Raw genomic sequence first — 27,573 nt, 5'->3', positions numbered from 1 at the left:
CATAAAACCTTTGCCAAAGTGAAAACCTCCAGAATCTTCACAGGGTTTATCTCCCACTTTCTAAAACATGTGTACTACCAAAACCTCCAGCATGCTAGTCACATCTTGCTCATCTTGTCTGATCAGCATGATGCCATCAATGTGTCAATATGATATTCTGTGGATGTCTACATGGTCCAGACCTCTTAAGACTATATTATAAAAAAAGCTAGGGGGTCAATATTACCTAATCTATCTGATTGTGCACTGTTTTTGATGCTCTTTTCTAATCAGAATAGAGAAGAATGCATCTGACTAATCGCTGGCTAAAATTCTTGTATCTGCTCTAGGAATAGATACCATGTCTGACAAAGCAACTCTAATTAGGACCACTAGTTGTTTGAGCTTGAGATAGTCTAAGCATTCTCTAGAATCTTTCTGGCTTCTGCAAGGATCAGGCTGGCAAATTAAATTAAGGTGTGCTAGGCACCACTACCTTTCATCCTTATGTCATTATTTGTGGCATTCGTCTCTGCATTTCTTCTCCCCATGTGGAATACTGTTCTTGATTAAGTGTCATGGCTGGGGATAAAGTTGGGAGAATTGTCAAAGGTGCCCACTTTCCCTTCTGCATTATGATAGTTTTTACCCTACAGGCCAAGGACTCAGCATGGAAGTTATTCTAACTACCAGATATGTCAATTCTAACAGCACATTTGGTGACAGACAAATCACCACTGGGTATGTCCATAAGTCCAGTGAGACCAGGCAGAGCTGCTTGTTAACCAGAACTCCATTTACGACCTTGGCTCTACATTCTCAATCTAGCTGTAGGGCCTTAGTGATATTTTGGGTTTGTGGTTATCAATGTCCACTCTGACTTTATGCCCAACAACCCTTGACATGTCTGGGGATTTTTCTTTCTTCAGTGTATAATCACCCAAATAATGGCTTTAGGTCCCTTTGAGGGAGGACTAGGAAGTATAATCACCACAGTATATACTTGTCAAGACGTTGCAAGATCTTTTCTTCTAGGGGTCTGACTAGTTTTTTAATCAATATGTTCTGTATCTGAAAAGTAGCTTAGGACTAGGAGCTGAGCAAGAGATCATGACTTTTTATTGGGGTGATGGAGACCATGTTGAGCCTCTTACTCCTCTATTTCTTCCCCTTCTGGTTATATAGTTACTGAGCAGCACCCTTGTTGACCTCCTTCCTATTTTGTCTGTATATCATAGTAAGGTTTATATATTTCACTTAAAATGAAGAAATATTAACTCTGGGTAAAGTATGTCAAGTTAAGTATGTCTTTTGTAATCCTGAGAGTGACCACTAAAATAACTATACAAATAGATATAGTTAAGAAACATAATAGATACGTTGAAATGCAATACCAAAAAATAATTTCAAATAACCAACAAGAAAGCAGAAAATGGGAAATAGGAGAATTCAAACCAGAGAGAAAAGAAGCAAATAACAAAATGGCAGATCTGATTTTAAAAATCAATAGCTACATAAAATGAAAATAATTTAAACACACCCATTAAAAGATATGCATTGTCAAATTGGATTTTAAAAACCAAACACATGACTCTATTATATGCCGTCTACAAGAAACTCACTTGAAATACAATTTAGAGCTGGGTATAGTGGCATGTATCTATAGTTTCAGCTACTCAGGAGTCTGAGATGGGAAGATCACTTGAACCCAGGAGTTCAAGTCCAGCCTTGGCAACATAGCAAGACCATCATCTTAAAAAAATAATAATAATAACAAACACAGACACACACACACACATACACACACACGCATACACATATAATATGAATGTGATGTTTGGCAGGACCAACAGAATTGAGATCATAACTGCCACTCTGAAAGCATATAGTGTGTGAGTGTGTGTGTGTGTGTGTGTGTGTGTGTGTGTTATGTATGTGTGTATAGATAAAAATAAATGGATGAAAACAAAATACCATGAAAACAATAATCACAGGAAAGTAAGAATGGCTATATTATTAATATGAAACAAAGTAGACTTTAGAACACAAAAGTTACTAGAGATAAAGATTAACATTACATAATGATAAAAGGGTCAATTCACCAAGAAGACATAACAATTCCAAATGTTGCAAAATACATCAGGCAAAACATGATAGTTTTAAAGGGAGAAATTTAAAAGTCCCTAAGTTTTGTTAAAATCTTCAACATTCCTCTCTTAGGAATCAACAGAACTAGGAGACAGAAAATTAGGAAAAATATAGAAAAAACTGAACAATATCATCAACCAACTAAATGAAATAGATATTATATAATATTCCACTCAACACCAAAAAACTATACAACTTTTCAAGTGCCTATGGAATATCTGCCAAGATAGATCATATCCTGGGTCATCAAATAAGCCTCAACAAATTTGACATACAAAATATTTTTTCTGAGTGTAATTGAATTAAACTTCTTATTTAAAATTAAATCAATAACCAAAAGATAAGAAAATCTTCAGACACTTGGAAATTAAGCAATTTCTGATTAATCCGTGGGTCAAATAAATTGGAAAATAGTCTGAACTGAGTGAAAATGAAGCTGGGAAGCAGAGGAATGAAAATTTTGATTATCTAGGTAAAGCTGTCAATTAAGCAGACTAGAGCTCTGGGTAGAGAGAAGAGCTTTTCTCTGATTAAGCTGTTTACTTTCTCATGGCTTAAAGACAGCACTTTAAATTTTGGTATTAGCCACAATAATCTTGGACGTAAAAGAGAAATTGCTCCCTATAATATGATATAGCCAGGCAACCCAGTATAAATGCCACTGCTCTGCAGGAACTGGCCGAATATCAATGAGAAGACAAACAGCCCAAGCATGATGACGTGAATGTGATGTTTGGCAGGGCCAACAGAATTGAGATCATAACCTCCACTCTGAAAGCAGTCTTCACAGAAACTTTTCACAGAAGTCAAACAGTTAAAGCAAATTCTAGATACATGGTAGAGACTAGGAGAAAATATGAATAATTTTCTTCTAAACAAGGAGCTAAGTGGATGAACCATACCTCTAGATTCCTTGCTTCCATTTTCCCAGAAGTAAGTTCACTGTATTTTTTCTGTTTTGTTTTGTATTTTGCTTTTGTGTGTGAGTTTGTTTCAGAGGTTTTGTCTTTTCTTATTCCTATCACAAAATTATAAATAAACCTTTATAAACTGAATGACAATCATCTATGCAGAAATTATTTTGAAAAATATTGGGCTATTTTAAAGATTTTATATCTGGTAATTAATATTGGATAGATAAAAATATTGAGTTAGAATGTTTTTTAAAAAATTATGCAACCATTATGTTGTTTTAAACATAATTGAGTGTAGAAATAAGTTTAAATTGGCTAAAAATTTTTTGTGAAGAGCTTAGAGTTTTAAGAATTGGGTTGGAAGACTGAGTTGTTTTTGAAGTTAAAGTTATCTACTTTGATTGCACAATAATGTAGGGCGTTTTGGATAAGTGTTCTTCTGACTTTAAGACTGTTTACCAAGAGCACTTACAGAAATATTTTTATTGTTCCTATCGCTCACTCTTAGGCTATAAGAATTTTAGAAATGTAAGATTCTTTCTAGGATCTTTTACTCGTTGGATACAGTGAGTTGAATCAGAATGTGAAATATGTAGCTTCTCTTTATCACAATGTTATTTAAAATGTACATTGGTAAAAAGAATTTTCATACTCCTATAGTGAATACATGTTGTTCTGAATTTTACAACAGTATAGGAGGATAAAAATGAGTCATTACAATTTGAGACTATTTGCCATATGTATAATAAAGAATTCATGTTTTTGCTAGCCTTTACATAAACTGCAGAACATACAAAAATTGGGAAGAAACAAAGTTGGCAATAATACTTTACGATGGAAGATATAAGGGATTGGAGTCAGACTGGAGTTTGCATGCTACCTAAGACTGTAGCTGATTCCATAGTGAGGAGATCATCCTCTTGGCCAATGTCTATTTACTTCGCCAGTGAATTATGCATTTCTGTAGAGAAGCTGTGATATATTTGTGCTTGTGCACGAGGTGGAGTGTAGGGAAACATCACACTCTGGGGACTGTTGTGGGGTGGCGGGAGGGGGGAGGGATAGCATTGGGAGATATACCTAATGCTAGATGACGAGTTAGTGGGTGCAGCGCACCAGCGTGGCACATGTATACATATGTAACTAACCTGCACAATGTGCACATGTACCCTAAAACTTAAAGTATAATAATAAAAGGAAAAAAAAAAAAAAGAAATTCCTCCTGTACAGAGCTTGCATTGGCGGCAGCTGCTTTAAGAACCCAGAAACTTTTGCCCTCTCTGTAGGCTAGCTCACTGTGAAAATATCCCATGGATTTTACCTAAAATTGCTTACAGAGAGCGGCATTATACTTCTATAGATAACTGCATCAGTAACCAGAGAGGAGAAGTACAGCAGCAGACTACCCTCTACCCCCGGTAGGAGTAGTAGCACATCACAGTTTCAGCAAGTTCAATCTTGAGCAAAGAACATGATGTGATTGTTTGTGGGTATGTCTGTATACGGAGGGTGATTTTAGGTAAGGAGAGCCTTGCACAGCTCTCTTAAAAGTATCCATGGTGTATATGTGCCACATTTTCTTAATCCAGTCTATCATTGTTGGACATTTGGGTTGGTTCCAAGTCTTTGCTATTGTGAATAATGCCGCAATAAACATACGTGTGCATGTGTTTTTATAGCAGCATGATTTATAGTCCTTTGGGTATATACCCATTAATGGGATGGCTGGGTCAAATGGTATTTCTAGTTCTAGATCCCTGAGGAATCGCCACACTGACTTCTACAATGGTTGAACTAGTTTACAGTCCCACCAACAGTGTAAAAGTGTTCCTATTTCTCCACATCCTCTCCAGCACCTGTTGTTTCCTGACTTTTTAATGATTGCCATTCTAACTGGTGTGAGATGATATCTCATAGTGGTTTTGATTTGGAAACCATCATTCTCAGTAAACTATCGCAAGAACAAAAAACCAAACACCGCATATTCTCACTCATAGGTGGGAATTGAACAATGAGATCACATGGACACAGGAAGGGGAATATCACACTCTGGGGACTGTGGTGGGGTGGGGGGAGGGGGGAGGGGTAGCATTGGGAGATATACCTAATGCTAGATGACGAGTTAGTGGGTGCAGCGCACCAGCATGGCACATGTATACATATGTAACTAACCTGCACAATGTGCACATGTACCCTAAAACTTAAAGTATAATAATAAAAATAAATAAATAAATAAATTCTGGTATACAGAAAAAAAAAAAAAAGTATCCATGCTGAATTTTCTGCACCTTAACCTAGGCTGCTTTACTCTTGGAACTGTCTTTCCCTCTTCTCTTTCCATGGGCTCTCTGACCTCTTTACTTGGTCTGCTTCCACTTAGGCCTGCCCCTCAGCCTCATTGCATGGCCATGTGTAGGTTCTTCTTCTAGCAGTGTTCTCTGAGACTGCTGTGGCTAATGTGCCTTCTGTTGCAACTGACCCCTGGACACCTTACTTGAGATTTGGCTCTAGAAAGTAGCACCACCCTGTGTGTGATCCTGTCCCATAAATGAGATGATGGCTTCAGTTGGGGCTCATTCACTTCTCATCACTAGGGAGGAGTTCATAGAAACTGCATGGCCAACATGGCATGCATACGGAGGGAGATCACTTGCTTCAGAAGTCAGGACTTATGAGCCAAATGATGGTCTTCAGGGTGGAGCTGCTGGCTTTGTGCTCAAAAGTCCAGACCCATTCTTCCAAGTCATGTCCTTCACATGCTTCCCAGAAAACTGATGATGGTACCTTCCAGAATCTCTTTACTTTCTATAATTCAGCTTAGGTTGCCTGTTCTCTCCCACAGCAAAGACCATTTGAAAGCACTCTAGTCCTACAGTTTTCAGGAGTGGCTTAGCAAATCCTATTTGTGTAGCAGTGGTTGATTGAAGTTATGGAAAGATGTGGTGCTCTTATTATGCACTGAATTATCTTCTTCTGGGAAGTATTTCATGTGCCTGCTGCAATAAACTGTATGTATAAATTCCCCTACAAAATCACCCCCCATATACAGACATACCCACAAACAATCACATCATGTTCTTTGCTCAAGATTGAACATGCTGAAACTGTGATGTGCTACTACTCCTACCAGGGGGTAGAGGGTAGTCTACTGCTGTACTTCTCCTCTCTGGTTACTGATGCAGTTATCTATAGAAGTATAATGCCACTCTCTGTAAGCAATTTTAGGTAAAATCCATGGGATATTTTCACAGTGAGCTAGCCTACAGAGAGGGCAAAAGTTTCTGGGTTCTTAAAGCAGCTGCAGCCAATGCAAGCCCTGTACAGGAGGAATTTCTACACTCCACCTCCTGCACAAGCCCAAGTATATCAAAACCTCGCTACAGAAATGCATAATTCATTGGCAAAGTTAATAGACATTTGATGGTAAAAAATGAATCTACTTTGTATGTTCTTTAAATTGAAAATTGAATCACATTTCTACACAACAACAGGCGGATCACAAGGTCAGGAGATCGAGACCATCCGAGCTAACAAGGTGAAACCCCATCTCTACTAAAAACACAAAAAATTAGCTGGGCGTGGTGGCGGGCGCTTGTAATCCCAGCTACTCGGGAGGCTGAGGCAGGAGAATGGCACGAACCCAGGAGGCGGAGCTTGCAGTGAGCCGAGATCGCACCACTGCACTCCAGCCTGGGCGACAGAGCGAGACTCCATCTCAAAAATAAATAAATAAATAAATACCAACCAGGATAATTAGATTGGAATTCAGCAGAGTGTTAAAATAACTAGAAGGCATTTGTTTGTGAAAAGAGAACAGAGATAATAAATACTTTTGAGTTTTCATAAAATAAGTTATAGTTCCTTAGAAAAGTATTTAAGAGTAACCATAAAAGACATATAACCACCTTATACATCTTTGGGACAGGAGAAGAAATGAAGAAGGGGAGGAAAACATTTTCAATTCAATAGAAGGTAAAGATGTAGACAAAACTAGAAGCAAAGGAAAAGTAGGTTTAACGTGAGAATAAGATAGAATGAGAGATCATCCAAAACAAAAATTCATACATGGTTTAATGCATCTCTTAAAATATAGTTATCTATCAGTTTAGATTTCTAAACATAATGCATTGATAGTTTTTTATACATTAACCAAATATTTAAAAATGCAGCAAAAGGTTAACAACAAAGAGATAGAAACAGATACATTGGGCAAATATTAACCTACAGAAACCTAGTGTCTCTGTGTTATTATCAGAAATAGAAGCAACCTATTACTGAAACATAAAAAAGCAATGTTTTATGCACCTAGATACCTAGGCTTTAAATGCACTTGCTGAAAACTAACAGAGATATAATAAGAAATTGCCAAACCTATTATTAGAGTGGAAATTTTTAATTGAACTCTATTATGAAATGATTGATCTAGGAAATATAACATTAGGATGCTGAAGATTTGAAGAACACAATGAAAAAGATTGAATAGATACGTACAAAACACTTCACCTAAATGGTGAGTTACAGGTATGTTAGGTGCATGTGGAACACTTTCAAATATTAAAATATGCTGCACCAGCGAGGAAGCCTTAGGGAATTTTAAAGAAGCAGTAACTTACTGAGAAGTCATTTCTTTGGTCACAATATAATTGTTAGAAATCAAAAATAAAAAGTCACTAAAAACAAAGAAACTTCAATATAGTGAATGCTAAAGAGGTAATCCTAAGTAACATATGTATGGTCTATTGCCACATTTATGTTACATAGCAAAAAGGAAATAAACCCAAATAATAACACACAGCAATAAGCATTTGTAGTTGTGGTGTCTGCAGTGGTTCCTAAGAAACTGCTGATCTTGGATAGGCTTGATGGTATCTCTGGGAGGGGACTGGCTAGCACTCTCAACTGGATGACTGAGAGGACTCAGCTTGGTTTCATTCCGCAGTAGGCTAGGCCAGGTCTGCTCTCACAGCAATGGAAGAAACAAAAAAGCAAGCAGATACACTCAAGGTCTCGGGAGGCTGAGGTTCAGAACTGGTGCGTCATCACACCTCCCTTCTTCTCTTGGCCCAAGTACTAGCCTGCCTTGATGACAAAAACTCCAAAATTACCAGACAAAGGGTGGACACAGACAGATGGATAATTGGGTCACTGATGCAATCAATCACCCAACTCCAGAATCCATTTTCTCAGCCACTCTGCTAACATTAGTTCATTATTTCAGCCAAGAAGCCAAAGGAAAAAGCAGCAAAACCAACCCCCAAAAGAGTAGAAATAAAACCGTGAAAAGTAAGAAGATAAATTAATAAATTAGAAAACATAGTAAGCAATGAAAATGATGAAACAGTAAACTGCTGTTTTGTTTATAAGGCCATTAATACATTCAAAATTCTAGCAAGACTAATGAATAAAAATAAAAAGAAGCTTAAAAATAGAAGAAAAAAATACATCCATTTATAATAGGTTTTCAAAAGTATTTTTAGTTATAGATATTTTAAATTCATGCTAATAAATCTAAATATAGTTTGAAGCCAGGTAGCATGATGCCTCCAGCTTTGTTCTTTTTGCTTAGGATTGTTTTGGCTACGCGGGCTCTTTTTTGGTTCCACATAAAATTTAAAGTAGTTTTTTTCTATTCTGCAAAGAAAGTCAATGGTAGCTTGATGGGAATAGCATTGAATTTATCAATTACTTCGGGCAGTATGGTCATTTTCATGATATTCATTCTTTCTATCTATGAGCACGAAATGTTTTTCCATTTGTTTGTGTCCTTTCTTATTTCCTTGAGCAGTGGTTTGTAGTTCTCCTTGAAGAGGTCCTTCACATCCCTTGTAAATTGTATTTTATTCTCTTTGTAGCAATTTTGGTATTTGTAGCAATTCTAGGTATTTTATTCTCTTTGTAGCAATTTTGAATGGGAGTTCATTCATGATTTGGCTTTTTGCTTGTCTATTGTTGGTGTATAGGAATGCTTGTGATTTTTGCACATTGATTTTGTATCCTGAGACTTTGCTGAAGTTGCTTACCAGCTTAAGGAGTTTTGGGGCTGAGACGATGGGGTTTTCTAAATATAGAATCATGTCATCAGCAAACAGTGACAATTTGACTTCCTCTCTTCCTATTTGAATACCTTTATTTCTTTCTCTTGCCTGATTGCACTGGCTAGAACTTCCAATACTATGTTGAATAGGAGCGGTGAGAGAGGGCATCCTTGTCTTGTGCCAGTTTTCAAAGGGAATGCTTCCAGCTTTTACCCATTCAGTATGATATTTGCTATGGCTCTGCAGTAAAGAGCTCTTGTTATTTTGAGATATGTTCCATCAATGCCTAGTTTATTGAGAGGTTTTAACATGAAGGGATGTTGAATTTTATGAAAGGCCATTTCTGCATCTATTGAGATAATCATGTGGTTTTTGTCATTGGTTCTGTTTATGTGATGGATTACATTTATTGATTTGCGTATATTGAAATAGCCTTGCATCCCAGGGATGAAGCGACTTGATCATGGTGGATAAGCTTTTTGATGTGCTGCTGGATTTGGTTTGCCAGTATTTTATTGAGGATTTTCACATCGATATTAATCAGGGATATTGGCCTGAAATTTTCCTTTTTTGTTGTGTCTCTGCCAGGTTTTGGTAGCAGGATGATGTTGGCCTCATAATGTGAGTTAGAGAGGAGTCCCTCTTTTTCGACTGTTTGGAATTGTTTCAGAAGGAATGCTACCAGCTCCTCTTGTACCACTGGTAGAATTCAACTGTGAATCTGTCTGGTCCTGGGCTTTTATTGATTGGTAAGCTATTAATTACTCCTTCAATCTCAGAACTTGTTATCAGCCTATTCAGGGATTTGACTTTTTCCTAGTTTAGTCTTAGGAGGGTGTATGTGTCATGGAATTTATCCATTTCTTCTGGATTTTCTAGTTTACCATGCTATCTGACTTTAAACAACACTACAAGGCTACAGTAACCAAAACACCATGATACTGGTGCCAAAACAGATATATAGACCAATGAAACAGGACAGAGACCTCAGAAATTACACCATGCATCTACAACCATCTGATCTTTGACAAACCTGACAAAAACAAACAATGTGGAAAGGATTCCCTTTTAAATAAATGGTGCTGGGAAAGCTGGTTAGTCATATGCAGAAAACTGAAACAGGACCCCTTCCTTACACTTTATACAAAAATTAACTCAAAATGTTTTAAAGACTTAAATGTAAAACCCAAAACCATAAAAACCCTAGAAAAAAACCTAGGCAGTACCATTCAGGACATAGGCATGGGCAAAGACTTCATGACTAAAATACCAAAAGCAATTGCAACAAAAGCCAAAATTGACAAATGGGATCTCATTAAACTAAAGAGCGTCTGCACAGCAAAATAAACTATCATCAGTGTGAACAGGCAACCTACAGAATGAGAGAAAATTTTTGCAATCTACCCATCTGACAAAGGGCTAATGTCTAGAATCTACAAGGAAATTAAACAAATTTACAAGAAAAAAAAATCCCATCAAAAAGTGGACACAAAATATGAACAGACACTTCTCAAAAGAAGACATTTATGTGGCCAACAAACAAATAAAAAAAACTCATCACCACTGATCACTAAAGAAATGCAAATCAAAACCACAATGAGATATCATTTCATGCCAGTCAGAATGGCGATTATTAAAAAGTCAGGAAACAATAGATGCTGACAAGGCTGTAAAGAAATAGGAACACTTTTACACTGTTAGTGGGAGTGTAAATTAGTTCAACCATTGTGGAAGACAGTGTGGCGATTCCTCAGGATCCAGGATCAGAAATACAATTTGACCCAGCAATCCCATTATTGGGTATATATGCAAAGGAATATAAATCATTCTACTATAAAGACACATGCACACATAATGTTTATTGCAGCACTATTTACAATAGCAAAGACTTGGAACCAACCCAAATGCCCAACAATGTTAGACTGGCTAAAGAAAATGTGGCACATATACACCATGGAATACTATGCAGCCATAAAAAAGAATGAGATCATGTCCTTTGCAGGGACATGGATGAAGCTGGAAGCCATCATTCTCAGCAAACTAACACAGGAAAAGAAAACCAAACACCACATATTCTTACTCGTAAGTGGGAGCTGAACAATGAGAACACATGGACACATCAAGGGGAACAATGCACACCAGGGCCTGTTGAGGGGTAGAGGGCAAGGGGATGAAGGGCATTAGAACAAATACCTAATGAGTGCGGGGCTTAAAACCTAGATGATGGGTTGATAGGTGCAGCAAACCACCATGGTTACATGTATACCTACGTAACAAAACTGCACATTCTGCACATGATCCCAGAACATAAAGTAAAATAAAAATAAATAAATAAATAATCTAAATATAATGAATACTTTTCAGTGAAAATTATCAAAATTGGATCAAGTTGAAACAGACAACTTGAATAGACCAGTCATATTTAATTAATTGAACCTTCGTTAACAGCAATGATAATCTAGCCCATCCTTATCTCAGAAACAACAGGCTCATAAGGTTTTATCAGCAAGTTTACTAGCCTTCTAAGATCAGATCTTCCATGTGTTACAAACTGCCTTGGAGAACAGAAAAAGAGAAAATGCTAGCCATAATAAAGCTAACATAACACTGAGGCTAAAAGCAGACAAGCACACTGTATAAACAATTAAATTATAGTACACTGTAACTTATGATTATACACAATCCCAAGTAAAATATTGGCAAATTCAATTAAGTAGTATTAAAAAATACCTTATGACAAATTATAGTATTTGCTGGAAAACATGAGAGAAAACATCAATCTAATTTACATGTTAGTAGATTATATTAGATATAATCATAATCACAAAAGAACATAAGAAAATATCTAATGTCCATGTAGAAGAAAACTCAATACCATAAACATTTTAATTATATCTGAATGAATCAATAAATTTAATGCAATAGTAATCAGACCTTTATTTATCATGAAACTTGTCAAAATGTTTCCAATATACATTTAGAAGAGTATAAGTAGCTAATATAAATTGAACTGTAGAATAAATCTAACAAAAATTATTTAATGGCTCAACTACAATACAATACAATTTATTTTCTTTCTTTCTCTCTCTCTGTCTCTCTCTCTCTCTCTTTCTTTTGATGGAGTCTCACTCTGTCGCCCAGGCTGGAGTGCAGTGGCGCCATCTTGGCTCACTGCAACCTCTGCCTCCTGGGTTCAAGCGATTCCCCTGCCTCAGCCTCGTGAGTGGTGGGGATTGAAGGTGCATGCCACCATGCCCAGCTAATTTTTTTGTATTTTTAGTAGGGACAGGGTTTCACCATGTTGTGCAGGCTGGTATCAAACTCCTGAGCTCAGGTTATCCGCCTGCCTCAGCCTCCCAAACTGCTGGGATTACAGGCATGAGCCACCATGCCCGGCCAATACAATATAATTTCTTGCTCATTAAACTAATATATCAATTTATCTTCCCATGATAATCTAGGAAACTGAATTCCATCCATCTTTTGGCCAGCTGTCTTCTAAGGCATCTACCTATCAGAAGGGAAAAGAGGATATAGAGAGACTCACCTATTTCCTAATATTATGACTTAGAAATGGCACATTTTTTCTTCTGCTTATATTCCATTGACTAGGAAGCAATCTCATGTAATTATGAATGGAGTATAGCTCTGTGCTCAGAAAGAAAAGTAATAAATTTTGGTAAAAAGCGGCCGGGTGCAGGGGCTCACGCCTGTAATCCCAGCACTTTGGGAGGCCAACATGGGCAGATCATGAGGTCAGGAGTTTGAGACCAGCCTGGCCAATATGGTGAGACCCCATCTCTACTGAAAATACAAAAATTAGCTGGGCATGGTGGTGGGCGCCTGTAGTCCCTGCTACTCGGGAGGCTGAGGCAGGAGAATCGCTTGAACCTGGGAGGCGGAGGTTGCAGTGAGCCAAGATGGCGCCACTGCACTCCAGCCTGGGCCACACAGTGAGACTCCATCTCAAAAATTAATTAATTGATTAATTAATTTTGGTAAAAAGCTAGCAGTTTCTGTCACAAATAGTAAGCTCCCAGAAGAGCCAAGACAATTTTGAAAAAAATAAATAAGATGAAGAACCTGTTCTAGCATTTATGAAGGCTTATTATGAAGTTCTAGTAACTGCTAGTAACTAGACTATGTGCGAGAAGTATACAAAGAGATTAATTGAAAACTAGAATACTTCAAAGTGCATACACGCATAATATATATACATATGCACACACACACACACACATATACACACAAACATAAACACAAACACACACATATCTGCTATTCGAGAGAGAAGGAATAACAAATGAATACGGAAAGAAGGAACCAGAAAGTAGTTCATGTTGGAACAATATGCTTGAGAAATGCAGAAAGAAAAAAACTCATCACCAACGACTTAGGTCACTCTCTTAGGTCTTACACAAAAATAAACTCAGATGTATGAAAGAGTACATCTTTCATGTACTCTTGACAAATACTTGAGATTATTAGAAGAATATGAAGGAATGTGCATTTATGACTTCTGAAAAGGAAAGTGCTTTCTAAACAGGACACACACCAAATACACAATCACAAAGGAAAAGGTTGTTTAATTTGACTACAACAAAACTTAAACTTGAATACAATAAAAGAAAATTAGAGATTGACAAAATTAATAACTAGCAGCAAACAAATATCTAAAATACATAATGAACTCCTGCAAATAGGTATGACAAAAAAAAAAAAATCAACTGAGTACAAAAAGCTATTTCCAGAAGTCTAAGTGGCCATTCAACATATAAGAAGACGCTCAAATTCTATAAAAAACAAGACAACAGACAACACAAATTCTAATAATGAGATACCCTACACACTCCATGTTTGTAAATAATTTGGCTCTGAGAAGCTGCAAATTGTTTTCTCTGCGTTCCTGTTCCACCCTCAACTTTCAAAGGCCTTGTGCACCCAAGCCGTAAAGGAGACCCCCTCTGTTATCTTACCCTTCCCCCATCCATAGACTGCCATAGCTTTTTGCTCAGTGCAGTGCTTGAGATATGGGCAGGAGGAACTCTAGATTTCCTGCTCCGGCCTCAGTATTAGGTACTATAGATCTGGCCCTTGAGATGGGGCTTCCTCAACATGTTTTCCTCCCTACATACCAGCCAATTCCTACCTTGTATCTGTTGAGAGGTTCTGGACCTGTGAGAGCGTCCTCTCCCCCGCTGTGGTTGAGAGCCTGTCTCTGCTTTGTATCCGTGCTGGGTCCTTGTTGCAAATCTCAGCTGCAACTTATCTTTGCTTGGGAATGGGAACTGGAAGCTTCCTGCCCCACCTGCAGTGGTAGCAGGCTGTTGCTTTTTACCAGGTGCAAGGCTTTTATCATAGAGCGACGTGGTTTCCTTCCTCTCCCTCCACAAAGTGGTTTTTTGCTTCTACCCATAACTTAGCAGCAGAAGTTCACTTGGAACAGGAGTAAAGGTTGGGGGAAGGGGTAGTTGGTGGTTTACAGATTGCCCCTCATTAGCTGCTGATTTTTGCTTTAACTCCTCCCCAAGATGCAATAACAGCTTGTTTTGTGGGGCTGACAGGGATTCCTGTCCTTCTACCAAGGCTTCTAGATTTGCCCTTTGGAAAAAATGTTCTGAGACATGGGTAGATTTTGTGGCCTGTGAGCTACTGGGGGTCTTTCAGGTCTCTTGTTTGCATATATATATATATATATTACTTTAAGTTCTGGGCTACATGTGCTGAACATGCAGGTTTGTTACATAGATATACATGTGTCGTGGTGGTTTGCTGCACCCATCAACCCATCATCTAGGTTTTAAGCCCCACATGCATTAGGTATTTGTCCTAATGCTCTCCCTTCCCTTTCCTCTCACCCCCCAACAGGACCCAGTGTGTGATGTTCCCCTCCCTGTGACCATGTGTTCTCCTTGTTTAACTCCCACTTATGAGTGAGAACATGAGGTGTTTGGTTTTCTGTTCCTGTGTTATTTTGCTGAGGATGATGGCTTCCAGCTTCATCCATGTCCCTGCAAAGGACATGACCTCATTCTTTTTCATGGCTGCATAGTATTCCATGGTGTATATATGCCACATTTTCTTTATGCAGTCTATCATTGATGGGGATTTGGGTTGGTTCCAACTCTTTGCTATTGTAATTTTTTTAAATGAATACTAGGTGAAGCCTGTAAAAAAAGAGTTGACAAATGTGCTGGGGTCCTGGTAATTGTAAACAAACACGCAAGCTGTGGGTCCACACTCAGCCATTAAAAATTTAACATTTCAGCTGCTTTCTCCCTACCTGCTTTTATAGTAGCCATGTCTTTCTCTAATACTCTACCAATTCTGAAACTGTTCATGGGTCCCTTTTATCCCTGGAGAAGGCTTTTACCCTTTGGACTTTAGTTTACCTAGTTACCTGTGAACTCAGCTCTTTGATAGACCCAAGAAAAGTTATAATTTTATAGATTATCTGACTTTGTTTCATTAGTAGGAAAGTAGCAACATTCTCTTGAGAATTTATGCATTGTAAGTGAAAGAAAAATCCAGGAAATCTTATAGAGAATGGCAATATGGTTATAGATGAGAATGTGGAAAAGATGAATTTTGAAATACTTCCTATCATAGTACAAATTGCTACAATGATTTTAGAAAAAAGTATATCTATACACATACACGGAGATCATATATATGCAAATACGTGTGTGTATTTTTCCTGATGACTCTGCATAATAAACATAAATAAATTCTTAAAGATGGAAACAATAAATAAATGTCACTTTAAAATGACATTCGATTAAAATGACATTTTAAAAAGACAATGTAAAGCTTTTTCCAGGCCAAACTATGGTGATTATCCTATATTAAGATTTTAATTCTTCAAAGAAAGATAGTAAAAAGTTCAATTTCTTTCACTAGGGAAAGAAAATTTTCTTTCATCCCACAACAAATTAGTAAAGAGAGCAATTATTTCTGCCAGAAATAACAAAGATCCCATTAAATTGTCTTAGATAGATCAATTCCTAAAACAGATTATTTATTCAGGTTCTTAAACTAAATATTATAGAGTCATTAAATTGGGTGTTCAAGGATGTATTTATTGAAATTAAGAGTGGTGTATGTGTAGGTGTTGGTCTGGGTGCAATGTGGGGACAGAAACTACATAGTAATTAAATGAAGTAAGTTTAATATACAGAACTATTGAATAGTGATAGGAGAATAACTATAAAGATGGACTGAGAGCTCAAGAGGGCTTCCTAGGGCTGAGGGAGAATATCCAAAAAAGAATAAACATGAGGAGATAAGGTATTGACAATTGGATAAGAAGTGGTTGAAACCCACTGAATGGCAAAGAAGTCTGAATGGCAAGCTGTGGACACCAGTACTAGAGTGCACTCCTTTTGCAACAGGACGGCCAAAGGAAACAGAGCTTCAAGGAAAGGGATGTAGCTATCTGGGGCTCCCAGATATACTACTGCTACCCAAGTCAAGAGCTAGAGGAAACACACAGTGAATCCTGCACACTCTAGGTACTTTGCATTGGAGAAAACAATTTACTCAGTGGGGAAAAATACATTCTATAGCAACTTAGCAAATGAACTATTCTGATACCTGGATGGCATCAGATGCCTGCAGTGTCTCTACTATCCTCTCTGCTGAAACAGCATAACATTATGCCAGCTGGCAAAGGAAAGTACTTAAAGGATTCAGATCCATTTTTATAGAGCAGGCTATGCAGAGTGAATTTAGGGCTGAGAGACAGTAAATTGATAACAGGCACAGGGCATCACAAATAAATGATGGAACAGAGTCTGCAAGTGGGGACGGAAGGAGAGCATGGGAGTAATACAATGCTGACTTGGGAACACTCAGACTCTTTGCACTCATTTGGAACATTGGAGTATTAGGCTACGCTTTTTTGTTGTTTGCAGGATATTTCTTCTTCTTAAGAACTTCATATTAATTTTATCTTCTTTCTTTTTCATTAAACAAGACAAGATGAGGAAGAGAAAGATCAGTGTGTGTCAACAAACTTGGGCCTTATTATGCAAGAACTTTCTTAAAAAATGGAGAATGAAAAGAGAGTCCTTAATGGTATGACTCAATATCCGTGTTATTCTCTATTTATGATAGGAAAATAGGTGTTGCCTGGGAGGTATCTATGCCATGTGTATCTCCCCCGACACATACACCAAAAACACTAAAATACAGCAACGTTTATACAACAGAAAACGCTATTCTTCAGGCCATGAATCTGTTTGAAGATATTTCAGTTGACATGGGCTCATAAATTGAGGTCTGAAACCACTGAATCTGGTAGCAATTGAGAAACCAATACATGTTTTAAAAGCCAGTGGTCACATTTGTTACTAGTGTCCCCAGTCATGGAGACTAGGGTTAAGATACTGACATTCCAAAGATATGGTAAACAAACCAACCCACCACAATGGGTAACTGGCATTTTCTCTTTGAGATCTTTTTCTCTTCTTGAAACAATTAGTTTTCTTCAAAAAAGTAGAAAAGTTGGAATTGTATTAAATTCCAAGAAGAAAATTAGCATTAGCTCTTATAATCTTACCATATAAAAAATCTTGATTAAACTTTGGTATATTTTAAAAATCAGATCGATATAGCTAGGTAGCATTTTTAACTAAATTGGAATTCCACTATACATACATCGTAAAGTTTTTTCCCCTAAGATCATGCATTTTGGAAATAAAGTGATTTCTTATTGGGAGTTCGCATGTGATCAGGATTTATAACTAACGAAGATACTATCCCTCCGATACTATCTTATTATTAGAATTATCAGAATGCCCTTACAAACTGGTATACTGTTGAGTTTGAAATTCCAGAATCTTGGCATGTAACCAGTATATCATTACTAAGCTAGCAATGCCTTGGAACTATCTCCTAAAACACATTGACTTTCAGCAGACTTTAAACAGTTTATAATATGGGATATATTGAAGTTAGAAAAGTAAAAAAGAGGCAAACTTTATGACAAAATGATTGTGGATGACTAATTTTCAATAAGATTTTTCTTTATCCTTTTTCCTGTATTATATAGGAATGGCTGAATTCATTGCTCCTACTACTTTGTTTGTATATATATCCTCATAGTCATCAAGTAAATGATTTTTCTTCACTGCTTACCATGGACCTGGGACGGGTAGATACATTTAATGAATCCAGATTTTCTGTTGTATACACACCTGTCACCAACACGACCCAACAGATAATGAATAAAGTAGCCTCTATTCCCTTCCTGGCAGGTAAGTTTTCTAGTTACTTAAGAAGAATGTCTGGTGTGAATATTTGGTTTATTTGACCGCAGATTTATACATTTAATTTGTATTTCAGTTTGATAATTAAACTTTCTGGAGTACATGAATTGGGAATGTGTCTTCCCTTTATTAGAAGTAACATCTCACCACTCAGTATCTAAGTTAAAACTACATGTATTGCTTGCCAAACAAGGGTTTACCATTTGGGGTGCGCAGTCTCTCAAAAAGAAACTTGTTGATCTGGTATAGGATTTGAGGAAGCATGAAATTATACAGACTGGTGCACATTTAGAGCAGTAGTGTTTAGGGATATGTTGACATGTGACTCTGAAAGCACTGTCACCAAAATGAAATCGTTGCTGTAGTGTTTTCTTGTTCTTATAGACAAAGAAAAACCAGTCTCTTCTTTTCCTAAATTTGATTATAGGAATTTTAACCTTACCTTTTAACACCAAAAACATGTGCTTGCTCTATTTGAATATTCCTTTGAGTATTCTGTATTTCAGATTTTCATCCTTCAGCATTAAGGTACTTAACGAGTTAAGGTTAAGTAGTTGTTAAGTTGAGTTAAGGTTAAGGTTACTTAACGAGTACCTTAAAGCTGAAGGGTAAAGATCATTTTTATAACAATCATTTTTACAACAATGCTCTGAAATTAGAGGAGATGCAGCCTAGTACAAAGGCAAGAGAACTAGACTTAGAGTCAGAGGACATTTGATTAAAAGTAGTTCTAAGAGCCCACTCAGAACTGCTGTAATACATATGTGTCTGGAGTGCATTATGAAAGCCATCAGCGTCTCTTAGCCTTATTATTAGCAAACGCAAAATAAGATTAACAATTTATGCAACAATAAACTCTTACAGTTTGAAGAAATAAGACCTTGTGTTCGATAGATCAGTAGGGTGACTAGTTAACAATGATCTATAAAAAATAATACTATATTTTTCATAAATATTTCAGTTGAGAGTAAGAGGCCCAACTCAATCTGTCTTAAGAAAAAGAATCCTTTGTCTAGCTTAAAAGAGCAGAGTATTAATGCAAGGCAGATTAGAGGTTTATCACCAACAGAAGTAAGTCTCTGCCCCTCCGATATACAGCTTTGTGTGCTGGCTTCATTCACAGGTTGGTTCTCCCAGAGGCAGAGTTGGTCTGCAGACTCTCCAGATTTAAGCCCTCCCAGATTAGCAACTCCAGTGAAAAGATTACAGATCATTTCTGATAGTTCACAATAACTTCAAGGATTTTATCCACAGGAACAAATAGGTGACTTTGGGTTAGTGTTGATCTTGGTTCACCGAGAACTAATCTCTTTGGATAGGGGATATGCGGTATTTTCATTGCCCACTTGTTGAGTTCCCAGGTCATGAACCACATTGAAACCACAGGATATGTGAGCAGAGGAAGGGAAGTATCCCAAATGGATCATAGTGTGTTTTTATTAGAAGAAGAACTGGATGTCGACAGATAAAAACAACATATGTCCTTTACAACTATAAATGCATACTTCAAAGGGAAATCTGTGGTGATTGCCCTGTCATTCATTCATAGGCTAGGTCGAGGGCTAAGGTAAAGATTAAAATTAGTGCTATAGTGAGTATAAGTTTTAAGTTGTTCATTTGAGATGCTCATGGTAATGGTAACAGGAGGATGGTTTCTAGATCAGCTAGTAAAAATGTAATGGCTACTAAGAATTTTGTAGAGAATGGCAAATGGTGTGTCCTGTTGGATGGGACCCACATTCATATGGGCATGATTTTTCTGTATAAATATTTAGTTGTTATAACCAGAATAACTACAAAAATAATGCTAGCAATGTATTTGTCAATAAAGTTAATAGGAGGTTAGTTATTCTGTTTTGGATTATACCAAACCTAACTGATTGAAAGCCAACTACGCTAATACTAAAAGAAGATTCTCATTAACAAATGGAGGTAGAAGTACAGGAACAGTCAGACTATATCTACAGGATGTCAGTATCAGGCAGCAGCTTCAAATCAGAATTGATGGTTGGATGTAAAGTGAGATTTAATTTGATGAGTTGAATAATTTTTTATGAGTTGAGTTATAATTTTAAAGTGACTTCGAGTTTGTACAACTGTGTGAGTATTCTAAAAACCATGAAATTATTAAAAGGGTGAATATTATGGTATGTGAATTACATCCCAATTTTTAAAGGAATATAAAAATTTGACTTAGAAGGTACTGACTATTCATTTTAAGCAACATAACTCCCACCAAGGGCGTTCTTCTAAGGAGAACCTATGCATCTTGCTCCACCAAGTCACTGGAAGCCTGCATAACCTCTTTTTTTCCTTTCTTTGTCAACTTCTGTCCAAATTCCACTCCAGCTTAAGTAATTATTAATCTTATGCCTGGATTCTGACCCCTTCACTGGATTCTGTATCCAGTAATCCAGTTCATGCACTTGCTATTTGGACTGTCTATGGCCAGAGTTTCCAGAGTATGTTGGACTTTTCCTTCCTGTGAGTTATCCAAAATATGCTTTCCAATGGCGCCTCACCAAGCATCACACCATTAGTTCCACATACATTTTAATGCCTATATTGTGCATCCTACCTACCAACACTGAATCCACTTCTGATTCAAGATTATAATGTGATATGAACTATCCACTTAAGGTCCAGTCTCCTAAACGGCCCTGAGACGTGTCTGCTCTTGCTGTTTCACAGACGTCCATAACAAGACCCAATGTCAGGAACTTGTGCTTCTCGACATTACCTCATTCAAAACCACATGCAATTATAATAATAAATATTCATTAAATGCTACAATATGGTATATTTCTACAAAAACTGTATTCTGTAAAAAGAGAATATTTTGTAATGATATTATTCTATATTCTGTACTCTATTAATATTCTATAATAATAATGGTTATTAAGTTTATTTTACAAATATAGAAATTGAGTAACAAAGGGTAAGGAATTTGCTCATGATGACATAAGTTTGAGAATAAAATTAATTCTATCAAAATACATACTTCTTGCTCCCTCTACATTCATATTCAACACTTCCACCCCAATCCAGAACTTTTCTTGTATTTTGTCTCATTTTTCAGTATTAATAAGACATCCATGTGGCCTCGGACAAAATACCTACAGAAAAGATGGATTCTTTCAGTGATGTCAACATAGTTTCTTAACATGTTTTTAAATTATCACCTTTCTTAGCTTATTAACCATACCATCAGGATTATTAAAGAAAAATAAATTTGTATAGGTATGTCCACCTGATACAAAACAGTGCCTAATTGCAATTTAAATATCTATCTCTCTATATTTACCATTTCAAATTTATAGGAATATTAATTATTTTTGAACAGTTTAATTGGTATAGTAGGACATTGTATGTGATTGAAATTGGCTCAGTAATCACAACATATGAAAATAAAACAACTAATTTTCATGTATTTCTTCTGATTGTATCTAGATGGAACTTTAGAAATTTCTCTCCCACCCAACATTTTAGTCTAACTTTCTAAAAGTTAATACTTGATTATGTTTTATTTCCATAGAAAACTCTAGTAAAAGCAATTCAACATGACATCCTAAAGTTGTGTCTCCTAGTAATTTACTAACAATAATATTCCCTTCTTGTAACAAAAGGTAAAGAGGTCTTGGGACTGCCAGATGAGGAAAGTATTAAAGAATTCACAGCAAATTATCCCGAAGAAATAGTAAGAGTCACCTTTACTAATACATACTCATATCATTTGAAGTTCTTGCTAGGACATGGAATGCCAGCAAAGAAGGAGCACAAGGACCATACAGGTAATTTTCTGGCTCTAAAATTTCACTACTCTCTATTTCAATTATGTCATAAGTCATGTGTGGGCATAGAGGTTAGTATGCCAAATTAGAGCATCGCTATCTGTCATAATGATGTATGCATGTCCCTCAACATTTAAAAAAAATTCATTTTTGGGCATAAGAACATATTGATAAGTGGTCATTATATATAGTTATCTACATATATTTACATAGATATATATTTATATATGTAAATGAAATATGTATTCATATGTACACACATAGATATTATATGGAATATATGATTGTTAAAAGAAAACAAGGTAGTTTATGGATAAGATAGAACAAATTTCCCTTCAAATAAGCGCAGTTGTTCAAATTATACTACAAGGCTATAGTAACTAAAACAGCATGATACTGGTATAAAAATAGACATGTACATAAATAGAACAGAATAGAGAAACCGGAATGAAGCCACATACCTACAATCAAATGATCTTTGACAAAGTCAACAAAAATATACACTGGGGGAAAAATCCTTTTCAATAAATTGTACTGGGAAAATTGAATAGCCTTATGCAGAAAAATAGAACTGGACCCATATCTCTCACCATATACAAAAATTAACTCAAGATGGATTAAAACCTAAACATAGGACCTGAACCTATAAAAATTCAGGAAGAAAAAACTAGGAATAACCTCTTCTGGACATTGGGCTAGGAAAAGAATTTGTGACTTAGTTCTCAAAAGCAAATACAAAAAAACAAAAATAGAAAAACGAGACTTAATTAAACTAAAAAAAACTTCTGCAAAGCAAAAGAAACAATCAACAGAGTAAACAGATGACCTACAGATGGAAAAAAAAAAATCGCAAACTATGCATTCAACAAAGAACTCAAAGAACTCAACAAGCAAAACAAATAACCCATTTGCCTATTTTTCAGTGCAGTTATTTGAGTTGTTTGAATTCTTCTTTTTTCAAAAGAAGACATACAAGCAACCAACCAACGTAAAAAAATGCTCCACATCACTAATTATCAGAAAATGCAAATTAAAACCAGGAGATAACCATTTTACCCTAGTCGGAATGGCTATTAGTAAAAAGTCTAAAAAAATCAGATGTTGGCAAAGATGCGAAGAAAAGATAACACTTATACATCGTTGGTAGAAGTGTAAATTAGTACAACCTTTATGGACAACAGTATGGAGATTTCTCAAAGAAATAAAAACAAACTACCATTGGATCCAGCAACTTCACTACTGGGTATCTACCCAGAGGAAAAAAAATCATTATATTTAAAAAGATACCTGCACTCATATGTTTATTGCAGCACTATTCACAAAAGCAAAGATAGAGAATTAACATAAGTGTCCATCAACAGAGGGCTGGATAAAGAAAATATTATATATATATATCATGGAATACTACTCAGCCATAAATTAAAATATTGATAAATTTGACTAGATATAAATTTTAAGAACTTCCCTTTATCAAAAGAACCATAGAGATAGTGAAAAATAAAGGCAAAAATTGTGATAAAGTGGCCGGGCGTGGTGGCTCATGTCTGTAATCCTAGCACTTTGGGAGGCCAAGCCGGGCAGATTGCCTGAGCTCAAGAGTTCGAGATCAGCCTGGGCAACATGGTGAAACCCCGTCTCTACTGAAACACACACACACACACACACACACACACACACACACAATTAGCCAGGCGTGGCAGCGTCTGCCTGTAGTTCCAGCTACTCAGGAGGCTGAGGCAGGAGAATTGCTTGAACTTGGGAGGCGGAGCTTGCAGTGAGCCGAGATTGCACCACTGTACTCCACTGAATGCCAGCCTGAGTGACAGAGTGAGACTCCATCTCTAAAAAAAAAAAAAAGTGATAAAGTGTTTATAACAGAAAAATCTAACAAAAAATTAATTCCAGAATATGTAAATATTTACTTTGAATAAATAGGAAAAACATCAAAAATATAAAAATAATAAAAGGACATTAATAGGAATTTCATAAAACAACACAAATCAAGAATAAGCACTAGGAGAGGTGTTTTTCCTCATTAGCAACCAGGAAACTGCGTGTTGAAACCACGCTATATCACTTCATGTTCATAAGATTTGCAAAAATTAGCAAATAGAACAATTCGAAGTATTGACAAGGATATGTAGCAAAGAGAACACCTATCCAACTTTACAAAATTTTTAATTTCCATAAAAACTGAGAAATTTTATCTTAAAGTTGATGTGCACATAACTTATAACTCATCATCATAGAAATGTTATTAGTGAAACTCTCATACCTGTGTTAAAGATTTGCAGCCTATTCTCCTCTTCTTCCTGAGGACATAGAATAATTACTTTTTGTAGTCATAATAAGATAGCTAGACCCAAGGCATTTAAATGCAGGTATAAGTTCTTCATCTTTTCTCACCTGCTTCTGCAAACTAAGGAGTTGTGTATAATACAGACAGTACAACTCAACCCTCCTACCAAACACCTCTGCTGAATTTGCAGCCTGAGTGAGAAATACACGTTCACTGTGATAAATCACTGAGATTTAGGGGTTATTACTGTAACATATAAGAGACTATCCTGACCAATACAGATATATTTACAAGAAGACATATATACAGATTTTTATAGCAGCAGATTTTTTTTTCTGGTAATCACAAAAAGAAAAAAGGAACTAACCAAATTGTTATCAACAGGAGAATGGATAAATATATTGATTTACATTCCTGCAATGGGATTCCATAACCATAAAAAAGAAGAAAAAATTAAATGAGGCAATTTATTTACATTTCAAAATCATAATATGGAACAAATGAACATAGTTCATAGTAATTATTAGTAGAGTTTAATTTTTTAAATTACATATATAGTTTAGAGATATGTAGTGGCATATATATAAACATAACGTTCAGGAAAGCAGTTAGCTAGTTAGAAACTTGGTGCTGGGGAAGTGCACAAGAGATTCTAATTGTATTTGAAATGATGCATTTATTTTGCAAATTTGTAGTGAGTCCATGCGTGTTTATTGTATTTTTATATCATTCGTATATCTGAAATATTTCAAGATGATTTCATGTAATATGCATTTAATTCCTATACTCAATTTTAATTCATCTTATTCAAGGATATCTCTTTAATATAGTTTACTATTAAATGGACTGACAGCTCTTTTTGAATAAATCCTTTTCTTCAAAAGATATTCTGATTGGCATGATTTAAGCGTAGTAAGTAATCTTACTTGAACTTCCATTTGCCTATTATGCCTGTGTTATATCCAGTGTTAGAAAAAGCTTTAGTTTAGTGTCTCTCAATCCATGTTAGGCTCTGTGAACTTTTGAAAAACATTAAAATATGTAGTTTTCACAATACAAATCAGAAAAGAGAAGAGACCAACAAAATTCTTGATCAGCAGAAAAGCACAGGACACGGTATGAGAAAGCTTAGAGTGTTATAATTTAATGTAAAACATTTCCTAAGAGTGCTCCACCTCATGAGTCTGCCTGATTCATTTTGAGAATCATTGTTATAATTTATGTTTTCATAAGCTTTGAGTCAAAATAAGAACATTTGGAATTTGGGGTCATTGTAAAGTCCACTGTTTGCTATAATCAGTATTAAAATCATATTTCAATAATATAGATAGTGATGTAATGATAGTTATGATTTGTTTTTTCACAAAGCTCATTGTTATGAAACAAATGAAGATGTTTACTGTGAAGTTTCAGTATTCTGGAAGGAAGGTTTTGTGGCTCTTCAAGCTGCCATTAATGCTGCTATTATAGAAGTGAGTACAAAATGTTCAAAGCAAACTAATGTTTAATGCAAGTTAATGATATTAGAGGCATCAAAAGTTTCATGAAAGAAAATATAAGTGGATAGCCTTGTTATTTCCTTTGCTCACTCTGAAGTTTACTGAAGTTACTATATACCACGGAATGTAGATACAAACCGAAGAAAAAGTATCTCATTCATGGACTCAACTTTGTTGGGAAGCCAGGAATATAAGAAAATTATTAGAACAGAAGTAGACTATTACAGAACTATAAGTCAGGTCCTCATAAGTAAATGAGTAAAAACCTCTCAGCCTTAGAATGCCATGGAAGAATGCCTAATTGAAATAACATTCCAGCTTGAAGCTTGAGATGAGGGGTGGCTTACTGAATATGTAAATTCAGAAAAGCCATGCCAAGCAAATCATAAAGTAATGTTAGGCAGGGAGGTAATGAAACACACAGTAAATTCTGAGAGTGGTGAGTAACTCAGAATGCCTGGACTCCAAGCTCCCAGCAGGTCAATGACAGGACATAGAAGTGGAAATTTAGGTTAGTATCAAATCCCAACATTTATACATCCACAGGATGTATAATTATACATCCACAGGAAAATAGATGGTTAAAAGAAAACCGCATGCTATTCATTAACATACAAATTTTGCTTATTAATGCCTTTCTTCAGATCACAACAAATCACTCAGTGATGGAGGAGCTGATGTCAGTTACTGGAAAAAATATGAAGATGCATTCCTTCATTGGTCAATCAGGAGTTATAACTGATTTGTACCTTTTTTCCTGCCTTATTTCATTTTCCTCATTCATTTACTATGCATCTGTTAATGTCACAAGAGAGAGGAAAAGGATGAAGGGCTTGATGACAATGATGGGTCTTCGGGATTCAGCATTCTGGTGAGTCAAACGCAGCACAAATAAATAAACGGAGGAACTCAGGAAAACTGGGAATCTTCAATGCATCTTTTTTTTTTTTGAAATGGAGTCTCGCTCTGTTGCCCAGGCTGGAGTGCAGTGGCGTGATCTCAGCTCACTGCAAGCTCCGCCTCACAGGTTCACGCCATTCTCCTGCCTCGGCCTCCCAAGTAGCTGGGACTACAGGCGCCGGCCACCATGCCTGGCTAATTTTTTGTATTTTTAGTAGAGGCGGGGTTTCACCGTGTTAGCCAGGATGGTCTCGATATCCTGACCTCGTGATCCACCCACCTCGGCCTCCCAAAGTGCTGGGATTACAGGCGCGAGCCACCACGCCCGGCCTCTTCAATGCGTCTTTATTAAAACCTGTTTCTCCACAACCAAGGGGTACAAATGAGAGATACCTACACAGAATAATTTCAGATCATGAACAAATTTCCACTTAGTTAATTTCAGTGGGGAGAAATGCTCTGCAGTGATGGACAAAAAAAAAAAAAAAAAAGGAAATGTATTTTGCTTCTGGAAATTTTACAGGACTAAGTAGAGAGGCTGGTTATTTAATATATTTAACAATCTCTGACCCAGTTTTATCTAAATCTATTTCAGATTCACTGTACTGTGAAGGAACTGCTACAGGAAATAAGATAAAAGGGGACAGAATGTGCTAACATTTAAGAAAATACAACTTCCATTACGAATAATATTGACTTTTTTAGAAAGGAGGAAGATAATCTTTTAAAGAAACATAAA

The 27,573-nt window shown here is 36.3% G+C and overlaps 1 protein-coding gene across 6 annotated transcripts in view; it reads left to right on the top strand.

Annotated features, from left to right (window-relative positions):
• Nucleotides 1–2,853: 2,853 nt before the first annotated feature.
• Nucleotides 2,854–27,573, top strand: part of ABCA8 (ATP binding cassette subfamily A member 8) — an 88,742-nt gene continuing 64,022 nt past the window's right edge. For 2 of the 6 annotated variants that reach the window (XM_009433142.5, XM_009433140.5), the window contains exons 1-6: nucleotides 2,854–3,060; nucleotides 17,052–17,152; nucleotides 18,129–18,333; nucleotides 21,972–22,136; nucleotides 25,804–25,907; nucleotides 26,579–26,805. In XM_009433142.5, coding sequence (XP_009431417.4) covers nucleotides 17,057–17,152; nucleotides 18,129–18,333; nucleotides 21,972–22,136; nucleotides 25,804–25,907; nucleotides 26,579–26,805 — 797 coding nt within the window. In that variant the 5' untranslated portion in view covers nucleotides 2,854–3,060; nucleotides 17,052–17,056. Of the gene's footprint in view, nucleotides 3,061–9,664; nucleotides 9,826–17,051; nucleotides 17,153–18,128; nucleotides 18,334–21,971; nucleotides 22,137–25,803; nucleotides 25,908–26,578; nucleotides 26,806–27,573 lie in introns of all 6 variants that reach the window. The other 4 variants (XM_054670634.2, XM_063799244.1, XM_054670635.2 and 1 more) reach the window with 4 other exon arrangements.

The sequence above is a fragment of the Pan troglodytes genome, chromosome 19 (genome assembly GCF_028858775.2).
Source record: "Pan troglodytes isolate AG18354 chromosome 19, NHGRI_mPanTro3-v2.0_pri, whole genome shotgun sequence".
Classification (NCBI taxonomy): domain Eukaryota; kingdom Metazoa; phylum Chordata; class Mammalia; order Primates; family Hominidae; genus Pan; species Pan troglodytes.
The sequence above is the reverse complement of the archived record's forward strand: the minus strand, read 5'-3'. Positions and strand labels throughout refer to the sequence as shown.